Source organism: Doryrhamphus excisus, linkage group LG5 (assembly GCF_037039965.1).
Source record: "Doryrhamphus excisus strain RoL-2023G ecotype Guam linkage group LG5, RoL_Dexc_Guam_v1.1, whole genome shotgun sequence".
NCBI lineage: Eukaryota > Metazoa > Chordata > Actinopteri > Syngnathiformes > Syngnathidae > Doryrhamphus > Doryrhamphus excisus.
The window spans coordinates 21,299,591-21,312,824 of record NC_136361.1 but is presented as its reverse complement, the minus strand read 5'-3'; the positions used below and the strand labels follow the sequence as shown (position 1 = coordinate 21,312,824).

Genomic DNA, 13,234 nt, shown 5'->3' with positions numbered 1-13,234 from the left:
TTATGTAGATGTGTAATTTGATTAACTCTTGAAATATTTGGCAAAAACTGATCACTGTTGTCTCACAAGATCAAATGCAACAGGCTCTTTATAGTCCTCCTGCTGCAAGCAGAGGCCTGTGTGTTTTCCGAGGAGTATTGTTAGTGATGGGTCGTTATGTGTGAAACAGCTCCTCGCCGTGGGAGCTGTGCCACGCTCCTGTGTACCACCTGTCACTCCTCCAGTCTTTTTCCATCCATCAAACTTATGAAGCACCCATCCCCATAGTGACGGAGGGCAGGCCTGGGCAGTGCTCTCCTGTATGTCCGTGGCAAGCCCAAAAATAGCCCCACAATACATGTGCATTGGCAGACACACCCCTCTTTCCTGGCACCCTGACTTTACCTTGGTCCTCTTCCACTGGCAGCATGGTTCCCTGGAAGACACCGGAGAGATGACTCAGCTGAGCCATGCTTTCCAGTCATTTATGCATACTTCGACAATTTTCTATTTGAACCTTCTGGATTCCGCATGTTTTTTTTTCAAGGCCACAAATACTGTACAACTCGTAAATAATCATGAATATTGAACTATTTTCAGAAATACCCGGTTTGATCAACACTCTAAATGAAAAGTTTCCCATATTACAAGAAATTGTCATTTCTGAGCATGAAAGCTGTGATGCCAAAGAAGGAATGAGTCAATCACAGCCAATTTCTACAGCATTAAAAAAAAATTCATACATAGAATTTATATGCAAGTGTAGTCTTAATCACTGGGGGATGGATGCCCTATTTCATTGCTGTGTATGTATGTTTTCATTTAAAGACTGATCGTCATAACACTGCTCAAACCTCATTTGATTTGTAGTCTGCCAGGAAAAAGTGTTTTATTTTGTTTTTTTATCTGTTTTTGAACCGACAGTTTTGGAAAAATAGCCATGCTAACATTTCTCAGTTGACACTAGAAATGTGTATGTACGTTTTTATAGCCTCTTTTGCCTTGGCTGCTGAAATAACATGCACATTTATTCTCTGCAGTCTGCACATTTTGTTTTCGCCTTGTATCCTATGATAAATGACGGATCCTCAACATGATACATGGGCATTTACTTCAAGACGTCGCTCGGGTTAAAGTATTTTAATAATCTACAACATTCAAAAAGACTTAATGACACTGCAATGATTTTCATAACCATTTTCTGGATTTTGTAATGCATTCCAATGCACAAGTAAATGGAAGCACAAAGAGTGTTGCTGCTCTACTTAAAGCGGTGGCAATTTAAAATAACTTTTGAAAATTTTGAGACTTCAGTCATCCTTTGCCACATCGCAGCTTCACTTTATTTTAAATCAATATATTGATTATTAAATGGTGGTTTTGAGGTTGATTACAAGTCAGAAAATCTGCATATTTTATCAAATTGTACATATTTTTGGCCTTAATTTAGAATTTTCAACCATGGGAATGACTAATCGAAGATTAATTAATGTAAATATAAAGTTTTTAGAATATGCATTCAAAAAGGAGATGCTATGTAGTATTAAAAAGCTTGTTTCTTTACTAAACTACTAATAAATAATACACCAAAACTGCCCCGTGATTAACCAGACCTGGGCTGGACAACCAGATAAAATGGTTTGAATTCTCTGAAAAATGACTGACATGGATAAAAATAAATAAATCACAGGTCATAGCAACTGAAGCGCGTGCCATTTAGTGTTAAAGGTCCACATACACATGCAACACTTGACACAGGGTGCAATATTTCATGCTGCGGATTTATTGTGGACCTGCTTCCACCCATGAGTATTCCCACAGAGTGTCTGATTTGAGCTTTAAAAAAGTTCCAGCAAAAGCCTAGTCCCGCCCTCACCTCCCATCAGCCATCTGCAGGCAGTAAATCCCCAATATGCCTCTGTTATGAAGGACTTGATGAGAGAACCATGGGGGTGGCTTTAAGAGACATAATTGTTTGACCATGCTGAGGGACCTTCAGTTGTCCTGCCACATAATCCATGGCTCCTTTTTGAGCCTTGAAGTTGTTTTTTTTGGCGTCACAACCATTTGTCAGACGAATACTTATAGGCCATCTTCAAGATAAAGAACTAAGAACATGTGGTTGTGGAGTTAAGTGTGTCTTTTGGTTTTGTAGGGGCGGGGCGACTTCACAGGCGTAAACAAACTTTTCTTCATGTGACAACTTCGGCAGATGACCTAGTGACATGGTTACATAGCAGACGAACCACAGACAAATCACCTTTTTAAAAGACACCCAGGAAGACAACCAGATGGCTCTTGGAAAATCTTGGAGTGTCGGTGATTCTCCATCTGCAAGTATTCAACTTGATATGCAGCCTTTCTTTTGTGACGCGTGAAATGCTCTGCTTGGTTCTGTAAACATTTTGTGGAATGACAGATGTTTGACTCTAAAATGTGTAACCATTGAGCAACTCAGTCAATGCATTGCTTTTCTTTCTTCATTCTGTTACATTGAATTGAGAGACACATTTAAGTAAGTGGACACCAGGCGTCGCTATCTGGCGAACCCAACCAGTCATTCATTCATTCATTTTCTACCGCTTATCCTCGCAAGGGTCGCGGGAGGTGCTGGAGCCTATCCCAGCTGTCTTCGGGCGAGAGGCGGGGTACACCCTGGACTGGTCTCCAGCCAATCACAGGGCACATATAGACAAACAACCATTCACACTCACATTCATACCTATGGACAATTTGGAGTCGCCAATTAACCTAGCATGTTTTTGGAATGTGGGAGGAAAACCGGAAAACCCATGTATGCACGGGGAGAACATGCAAACTTCACACAAAGATGGCCGAGGGTGGGACTGCGTGCAAACCACTCGACCGCCGTGCAGCCTGAACCCAACCATCCTACACAAAATGGAGTTTTGGTTAAAAGATTATTTAAGTATTATTTCAGTTATGAAAGTCTCCTCTATTTTGAACAGCACAGCTTTTGTAGATTTTACGGTAGTGGTTGATCAGATCAGGAAATCCAATAAGCCAATGCATTCAACTGAATCTGTGCATTGGCGCTAAACCGACAGAAATACGAGTGAAATACAGGAAAATAAGAGAGAAATGAGTGATAGATAGAGAGTGGACATCGCGATGAGTGACATACGGGGAAATATAAGATACTGAGTGAGAGATAGAACAGTGAGATGGATATGCCAGAGACAACAGAAAAATAAAAACACATGGTGCAGTGAAACCACTTTTCAACCTGGAATACTCATTTAAGTTCATTCATCCCCCTTTGGAGGCACAAAATCAGTTTGTCTCCTATGTTCAAAGACTACGGCACGATGGCGCAATCGCAATGTGAAAATAAGAGAAAAGATTTTGACCAAACATACCCACTCAAGGTTGAACTGAAGTAAAAAGAAATAAGCAGCAGATCCCATTATGAAGAATTCTGAATTTCAACCTTTGCCTCACAAAATTTGAGAACAACCGGACTGAAATTGGACCTAATTGTAGTTGAATACCCATGGCGAATATGATTGTTAGTGCTTGTTGTCTATATGTGCTCTGGAATTGACTGGTGACCAGGCGCTAGGTTCTGCTATGTATTAAACCAGGACGGCGAGGCCCCTTACAGCCCAGCCACACCAGGCAAGAAATTTGTCGCCAAGCTCACCACACCAAGGGAGCAGAGACCAACCCCCGTGCATGCCAGCAGCCCCCCGGAACGCATTATCTTTAAGTGTGTGTTTATACGTTCGCAACTGTTCTCAATTCTCCCCAGGAAAGTGAATGGAGTCAATATGCCCTTTCTAGTTCACTTTGTGAGCTGTATTTCTTCATGGAGACTTCTCAAGCAATCAGTCGTCCATTGCTGGCTGTAAATGTTTTAGCACATATGCACAATGTTTACGTTAAAGTATATTGTAGCGCACATTAGAGATATGCTTAATGGGCTACAGTAAAAGCCCTGGCTGGTCTGGAGTTGAAGCAGGTGCAGACTCTTACAGTAGATAAAGCAGACTGGCACTGAAGATGAGTTCACAACAATCACTGTGAGGCTTTTAGACGCCTTCTCCAAGTTCAATCTTCATTTCCCCTGACACTGATTTTGCAATAAGGATCCGGAGAAAAGGGGAATGTCCATCTATTCATTTTAATGATCCTTCATTATTGACTGCTGGCAGGGAGGGGGCGGGTAAAGGTAATGATTCTTTGTCTTTGCTGGCCAATCACTCCTCTTAAAAGAATCAGACTCTAAATAAGGCCACTAATGGATGCCCACTGTGACCTAAAACTGACCCCATATGAAATCCAGGACTTCCGCACGTAGAGGAGAGTGTTGTTTGTCTTTTGTCTCAAAGTTGGTTACCACTTCTCAAATTTAATTTCCTTCAGGGATTAATAATTACCATAATAATAATAATGAAAAAGAGAGTGCTGAATTGAGAAGATGAAATGTCTGCCCACAAATCCAATGTGGTTTGTAATTATTTACTCTCCATAAGAAGTACAATTATGATTTCAATAGAGAAATAGAAAAAGTTTGGAAAATGTGCAGATTGGCTGTCTTTCAGAGATACATGAGAAAATGGATTACACATGCCTGTACACTCAATAATGAGGCTACAGACCGAGGCCCAGCCAGACTCTGTCCCAAGGTTACAAAATACACTCGTCATCCCTGCCATGTCCACAAGTATGCAAGGATCCACCACATGTCTGCGTGCAGCAAACAGAGATGGTTTGTGTACCTGACAAATTGTTGAGTCTACTGACACTTGACTGCACACGGTGCATGGAGAACAGATGAACACTGACTTCCATCATCAACAGTAAACAGCCTGATTATATTAAACTGTCAGCGGTACAAGTTTTGCAAGATGGCTGCTCTTCAAACTTATTTACCCCTTTGTTTGTTCTTTTTCATTCTTCAGGGATGTGGACTGACTTACTTTCCACAAGACACATGCATAATTGTACAGGTGAAAACAGTAGCTTAGTCTTTTACCTATTGTGCTTTCATCCTGTCTGTCTGTCTATCTATCTATCTAACTATTGTTAATTGGTACTAGAATTTTTGCGAAGTAGGATTCAATATTAATAAGAATATTTTTAGAATATTTTTGTAGTCAGCCCACTGAAATCCTATTTATGACTTCCTAAATACGGGTTTTAATTAGGTAGATATGAAATAACACTCCAATTATCACCTTTATATTTCTATTATTTTTATTGTAAATTACTGTAAAGACAAGAAAGTGGAGTAGGGAAGAAGGACAAGGAAGCCAAAAACTTACCACTTCCAAATAGAATGAGAGGAATTCAGCACCATATGCTGGTGCTGATGTCACCAAGCATCTAATACATACGCATAGGAAAGTCACATGCAAATAAATATTGGCTCTACTGATAAGTCTCTGAGCCAACGATTTGCATAATCTTTGTGTGAAAGAAGCTATTACCGATGGGTCACATATTTTTTAGTTTACTGGAACATTGGTGAAAGTCCACCCTGGTTAAGGTTGCAAATTTACACCAAAATTTTGCCTTGTCTTGCAAACATTTTCCACTTGTCATACAACATTCTGCACTTTTTGTCGAGTGATCAATACACTATTGAATGACCGGGATAAATCAACATTTCAGGTTACCACACGGATTAAAAAATGTCTTTGTTGTGTTTGACTGTGCAATCGCCACTATATTTAAAGTAAAATTTAATTATTATTCTTATTTTCTTTAATGAAACCACAGCCAATGTACCCAATTTCCTTCTCATGAATTCAAATTCTGTTTTTCTGTGTGCGTGGATGTATCTCAGCTGTCATCAGTCTGTCAAGGTAATGAACACTACCTTGGTGTAGACTCCAACGGCTCTTTAAGGCATCATTCACACCACTGAGGAAACACACTCAGGTATAGTAGTCCTGCCTGGATGGTGCGGTGGATGATGGGTGGGCGGGGAGGTTATTAGCAACCTTCATATCCAATGCTCCCCAAGCTATACTATACGTATTGAAACTGACCACAAGACAACCCTCATCATCTTCAAAGATTACCTGTCTCCTGCACGCTATATGAATGTTTTATCATAAAAGCTTTTCTTTTTTGCTAAGTGCCTCCTTGAGTGTTTGCTTTCAACTTTTGATTACTTTATGTCTTGTTGCAAAGAAGACAAAAGGCCCAGCCCATTTGAATATAATGGACCTAACGGGAAAGGTAGTCTCCCATGCATTTAAATGATATACAATGGAGGTGTAATTCAACATAACGGGTGTGAAAAAGGTCTGGACAAAGGGAAGATTTTACTGTCTTAAACATGTTTTTGTTTGAGTTTGCTGAGCAAGCAAAGAGATTCAAGGTGCGAAAACAGTCGGGACTGTCATAAAATAAACTAATACGGCCAGTGTTGTAGAGAATCCATATGTTTCCATTTGTCGGGAAATAGGATGTAATGTATTTTTTGTGTAAAACGCTTCATTTCACACCATTAATACCAATCAGGTTTGTGGTATCAGATGTGGTCGTTCACATCTCACTTTTTGCACTATTATGTATAAAAAAGCAGAGTTTCACTTTTATATACAGTATATATAGTCTTGAGTCATTTACAAGATGAAATCTTTTTGCTCTCTTTTAGTCCAGACGCTTAGGTTTCCAGTGTCCCCACACCCCCCCTCCCCTCATCCTCAAGGTTTTACCAGACACTGCGTTGTGAGTGGGGAATGGGCCGTTGCATAACAGCAGGCGAGACGTGATCGTTCCTGGCCGGCTCACAAAATTCAATCATTCTCTGCATACTGCAGTCCCATAACTGCACATTAAAGAGCGGAATGGAAGAGGATATTTACTCACGTTTTACATTGACATTATGGTCACTTCAAAGTCCATCAGGCAGTGGGAGAGGCCTGTGAAGAGACGTCTGCAAAATGTCCATACAGCACAGAAAAATAAAACATCAAGTTTGAAGAAGATAATACTTTCATAAAGTTGGCATTTGATTACTTTGCCACCCACATTTATTCTCCCCCATGCATATTGTTTTTCACCATTTCAAAGCCCTTAAAGAGTCTGATGGAAACGTATGGACTTAATCCCCCCTCTTTATTATAGTAAAAACCCTCCCAAACAAGTCTGCAGTATTTTAACCCAGCACACCATAAGTCATAGAATCTACTGGAAAAGATAAGAGTCAACAGGTGATGTATGAGCCTCATGAGGATGATGACCCCAGATGTTCACCGATGAACCTCTGGGATCTGAATCAGACTCTGACTAGTTATGACTTTCTCATTCCTATCTGTCCCTTTGGACCAAAAGAAAGATAAATTGACAGAACCCATACACACATCACATCTACACTCTCTGATTTAGTTTGAAGAGGATATGATGCGGATACAGTCATGTGGGTAGACCCTTGCTACAGAAATGCATCACCGGGCTACCCCCAAAGTTGTTATATACATTTGGGGAATTTGTAAAAAAGTCTGCATCACAGGAATGTTTAGATTTAGTGGTTAAAACTGATATAAAGAATATGGCGACTGACTATTTGTGGCATGATGGTTAAGGACAAGCACTTCAATTCTTTGCTTATTTTTGTCAAAGAGCGACATCTAGCGTTCATATGAAACAAGTGCGAGTTGAGGGTTCGAACTGAAATCCACAAACTCGAGTATTACTACTAATCTAAATTAACATGAATGCAGTTTTTAATGAAACTCAAAGTGTAAATGAAGTATATATTCATCAATACTGTTTACAGTATTTAGTGTGGTTGTGGAAAAGCTGTAAATCTGTTCCAGAAGGTTGAAATTATTGACATGCATCAAGAATCAGAAATATCAAAGAAGATTGGTATAAACTGTTATGCCATTATGCTTTTTCCACTTTACTGACCTATAAATCTTGTTACAATGTTGGATTCCTGTGTTAAACGATGTCAAAACATCAGATAATGATTTGGAATTTGGAAGTGAGCACTGAAAGAAGTTCCGGATGGCTCTGCACGCTCAGTTTTACAGAGTTTTTCCTAACACTAACGTGCTTCCTATATGGGCTGCAGATTGCTAGCACTCAGTTAACACAGTTCAACATATTTGGAAGTACATGCTTAGGAGTGTGACCAAATGACAGACCATTTGGGTTGGAAGCAGGAAGTACATGGAAGCACTGCAGAAAGAGGTGCAGAATCTGGAAGATCTAGACAGTTTGTTGTGCGGGTTATCATGTGTAACTGCTCTATAGGGGTCCACAACTCAATACAAATGAGCATTATAAATCCCCTTTAAGTATATCAAAAAAGATAAGAAGAGCATTATAATTGTTTTGGTTTTATATTTATTTTAACAGTATCTCCACTAATGTAACATTTACAAAGCAAATTATTTTCAGCAAAAAAGTACTTCAAACTACTAACACAAAAGAGTAAAAAATGTACATCATAGTAGTACACACTCCCAAAAAAATATTTGTATACTTTCACTTTATGTTAACCATTGAATATAATAGCTGAAAAGTAATGTATGATTTATGGGTAATGTGTTTATTAACCTGATTAACAAGAACTTCAGGTGACTCATCTCTCTTCCAAATATGTGAGGCTAAAGACTTTGATGAGTTCACGCTTACTAATATGGTGATGGTATGGTGTTGGTATGGTACAGTAAACTCAGTGCAACTTATATTTCTGGTTTGTACAGCAGTATTTTTAACATATTTCTTCTTTACATGGAACACACTGTGTTGCAAGCATCACCTGACTTAAAAAGTCCATAGACGCTAACCAGTGGGAACATGGACAGGGCACCAACCATGGAACCCAGTTGGACTACCGCTCCACACCACACGAGGGCGCTATGGCCCTCATCCCGGAGAATAACCCCAATGATGACCTTCACATAGGACAGACAGAGAACAAAGAGGATCCAAGCCAGCACCTGCAGGACACAACGTGCAAAAAATTTACAATATTTGAAGATTTTTTTGGAATGAGCACGAGATAAAATGTACAAAAAAAATAGACAGACTGAAAAAATGAGCAACTGAATACAATCATGATTAAAATTTGCAAAATGAAGAAATGAAAGTATAAAAAGTAAAATTCATTTTCTATGCTGCTTATCCTCATTAAGGTCACGGGGGTAGGCTGGAGCCTATCCCAGTTGACTTTGGGCGAGAGGTGTCCTCCAGGATTGGTGACAAAGGGCAGCCCCTTGATTCTGTTCGTTACTTTTGTGGACATACATAATTTATAGGTGCTGCCAGGCCATTGATGGATTGGATCTCAGTTTTTTTTAGATTGAGGCTCCACTTTGGACCTCCTTAAGAAACTTTGGAATGTTATGGGTGTTGAATGTTAAAGAGTGTGTCTCAAAAGTCTTACTATAACAACAGTTCCAGATGCACTGTGGACCAGCAAAGGACAAGGACTTAGGGCAGCCATGGCCATGATGTAGGCTCCAAATCCAGTCCCAAACACAGTCAGAAGACACATGAAGGTGAGCGACCTAGAAATAGATCCATTGTTAGGTTGAACAATATGCATAATTATATAACACAAAGTGTCTATTCAAAATAACCATCACATTGAATTGTTTTTATTTGAATTTCTATAAACAGGTTACTATGTTTGAGGTTTAGCAATGTGTAGTCACAGAAATATTTGACTTTTAGCTGATTTTTGTTTAGACGTGAATGCTTGTAGAAGCTCACCTGATAGGCATGAACATGGCAATGAAACAGGCCACTGGGTTGGAGACAGCGGCCATTGTGGCAGCCAGATGATAGGCCCGGTTCCCATAAGGCAGACAGGAGTAAGACTGCACTGATGGCAGCACTGCATTGGTCAGAGCATTCACCCAGGCCAGTACCACAAAGATGAAAACCACCTCAAAGTTGCTGTAGGTGCCCCTGCCAAAGGAGCTGCGAGGTTCTCTCCTTGAAGACTCGAAGGGATTTATCATTGGCTTTTGCTCCGGTGTTTGAGCATGCAGAGAGAACCCTTGCTCTCTCTTCCCAGGCGTCAATTCTTCATTGAAATACATGTCGTTCTTCTTCTCTCGAGCCACAGCAGGGTGATGATTAAGTAGGGTGAAGGCAATCAGGCAAACAACCATCATAACGCTTAGAAACAGGAAAAACACCTGAGCAGAAAATGTTGCTGGTTGGTAGATGGCTTCCAGCTTTCCACTACCAACAGATGAATTCTCAAGTGTTTGGTTAAATGAGTCTGTCAAAGTGGCATTCTGACAATGGACGACACCAACGCCCTGAATTAGAGCCACCAGTGCAGGGACCAGACCACTGAGGCCTTCCCCTGCAAAGTATGTGGTGAGGTACTGGGGGCCTAGGCGCATCATGAAAGGCAAGAAGGTGACAGAGGAGGTACAGTCCACGACCGACAACAGGAAGCATAATGTCAAAAGGGACACACTGTGCAGGGCGCCCCCTATTGTCACTGTATGCTTCCAAAAAAAAGCCAAAAGGAATGTTGCAATAATACCCAACGCCACAATGCAATAGACAATGGGCCGTTCATCCAGCATACCTGGACGAAAGCGGTGCATAAGGGTGATGAACAGGGGTCCTATATTGGCCATCTGGATGAGGACTGTGAGGTAGGATGGTAGGTACCAACCCTCTGGGATCTCTGGTACAATCAGTGGGAGCTCCACCCACATTCCGTTGATGGCCACCCAGGAGCCCATGCCAAACAAGCATGCCAGCACGTGAGTCAGGAGTGACATTATGGAACTTTAGGACCAGGAAATCAGGAATCGGAGATCTATACACTCTGAAACACATGAAGAAGGTTTGATCAGTTGAGTCCTTGACTGCAATCCCAGAATTCATTATCCCATACTTGTTTTTGGTTTATAAATACAAGCCAGTTGCTTATAATATATAATAGTATAAATTTAGTGTATTTATGTATTATTGGGGTTTTTTGGTGCCAGGTCGATCCCTTGTGCAAGTGTGCTTTATGGATGTTCATCTTGCTACGTTTGTAGCATGCCGCATGCTCCATTGTTTACACTTGTTGTTGTTTACAGCCTATTGTTTACACTGTTAGCTTGGAGCCCCCCTTCGCTATGTCAATATCCCCGTAGATAAATTGGATGAATCTGTCGTCATGGGGGATGCAAGATGGAAGCGCTAATGGCGCTAACCCGGCTGCAAACGGACTACCGTGAGTGCAGCATGATTGGACTAAAATTTGAATTATGTATAACTTTTTCTAAATTGATATAAAAAGGGGCAACTGTATTTCATTCAACACATTATATACTGGGTATTTATATGTATACATATACTGGGTATATGTATATGTAGTTCTATGCTATTAAAAACTACTACCACAACACTGTTGTATGATTGATCCATGTGTTTTGTTTTTCTCTACTATATACCTGAGAATATAAGTAAATCATAATAACCTAAATAAAACATAAGACAGAGCTGAATTGAGTTGTACTTGACCTTCCCAGCCTCTCCTCCAGGATGCCATGAACTTTCACACACTAACACACTGCTCCCAAAAAAAAGCACCATGCGGATGTCGCGTACAACCGATGTAACTGTAAGGTTTTACATGAAACTACACATCGATTCTCATTAAAACGAAAAAAATACAAATGTTAAACAAAAATGACACGTTGTAATAACCTCATTGAATAATAGGTCAGTCAGATCATTTCTTCTATGCATTTCATAATATTGGCTACAGTAGTGTTAGACATTCAATTGTGGTAACAAAACAATAATATGAACCGAATAATACCACGCCAAGAAATTATCTTACCGAGCTCCGGGCACACAGGACTCTGTTTTGGTCTTTCCTCTTCAAAAATCTTCTACACCATTAAGAGTTTGTTAGTTTGTCAGTCACATAATGTAAGTGCAATCCCTCCCCCTTTTCTCCTCCACACACCGGTTTACATTCTACTTCCGTGTTTCTGCTGCGTTTGACAAACGGGGCGGAGTTGCACATGCGCACAGGTTCTCTCCACGGCCATGACAGTGATGAGGGAGGTTTCACTCAGCGTGCATACACGGGTGGAACATGCGGTGGAAGGGGAATGAATGGGGACGTTTCTTTGCATAGTTCATCAATCAAAATGCTTTTATGATCATTTTGAACTTGTTTATTTCATACTTCAAGCTCAAGGTTGATTATATTCGAATTGAATGGCAGTATCCTGAAAACGCTCAGAGATATGTTAAAAATAATAATTTATAGTTTTTTAAAAATTGTTTGTATTTATACAATATTAATATAAACATATGATATTAAGATGTATTTATACTAATCATACAATATAATATATTTTTTAATAAAATACAAAAATAATCAGTTGTCTCCAAAAGTCCAGTTGATAAGACAATTATCATATATTTTAATTAGTAGTGTAGCTTACATTACAGCTATAATTATTAAACAATTATCAAAATTTAATTCAAGTTTTCACATGAACTAGTCAATCTTTCACGAAGATAAAGCGACAAACACTACAGTACAGCACTTCAAAAACCTTATAGGGTATTTTTTTTAATTATACATACTGTAAATGTATTCAGTATGTTGACAAGCAGCCACATGTATCTTGTATTGTCTACATCCCATAGTATACAAAGTGTCTAAAGTGCATGTTGCTGTATAGGTCTTGCAAATGGCATCAAATACCACCTACCTGCTTGTGGGAATGAAAATACAAAATCCGTCTTTGCACCCCTGTGGAGTATTCTGAGATAAAGACACTATGCTGCAGGACGGTGGCCTTTTGATGTTCCAATGGAGTATGCAATATCCACTTTGACTCCAGTGTTTTACACGCCTCGATTGCTGGGATGTTGTCATGTGACTACAGGGGCTGAGCCAGGGGTCCAGTCTGGGAGCCAAAACCCCTAGGAATCATGAGTGGGAGGACCCTGTGTAAATGAGCAAAAACCTCAAAATTGTGCACTCAATCATTTAAGTACACTGAATAATCTTCCCACTGAAATGATGAGTGCATGTACATTTCTAACCCAAACTGTACTGTATATGTATACATGTACAATTGTAATCACTTCCCCTAGAGGGGTTTCTAAGTACTGTTCTACTAGACTATTCCGATTGAATGTCTCCTTGTATATGAGCCAATCGGGTCACAGGGTGGTGTTGTTTTGATAGACTTCAGCCATAGCACAGGGTGATGCTGTGACGAGTCATTACTTTTGGCGGAGAACAATGCACTGCTTTCTTTGAGAAAAGTTCTGGCCT

At 39.9% G+C, this 13,234-nt stretch overlaps 1 protein-coding gene across 2 annotated transcripts; it reads right to left on the bottom strand.

Annotated features, from left to right (window-relative positions):
- Window positions 1-8,314: 8,314 nt before the first annotated feature.
- slc52a3-2b (solute carrier family 52 member 3-2b) lies at window positions 8,315-12,684 on the bottom strand. Of its 2 annotated transcripts, none has more exons than XM_058053367.2 (4): window positions 12,663-12,684; window positions 9,685-10,765; window positions 9,356-9,479; window positions 8,315-8,909 (listed from the first exon to the last, which is right to left on the bottom strand). In XM_058053367.2, exons 2-4 carry the CDS (start codon window positions 10,716-10,718, stop codon window positions 8,697-8,699), a joined length of 1,371 nt encoding a protein of 456 aa, XP_057909350.2. In that variant the 5' UTR covers window positions 10,719-10,765; window positions 12,663-12,684; the 3' UTR covers window positions 8,315-8,696. The 2 variants fall into 2 exon arrangements, with proteins under 2 accessions (XP_057909350.2, XP_057909349.2); XM_058053366.2 differs by lacking the exon at window positions 12,663-12,684 and adding an exon at window positions 11,774-11,916.
- Between the last annotated feature and the right edge of the window lie 550 nt (window positions 12,685-13,234).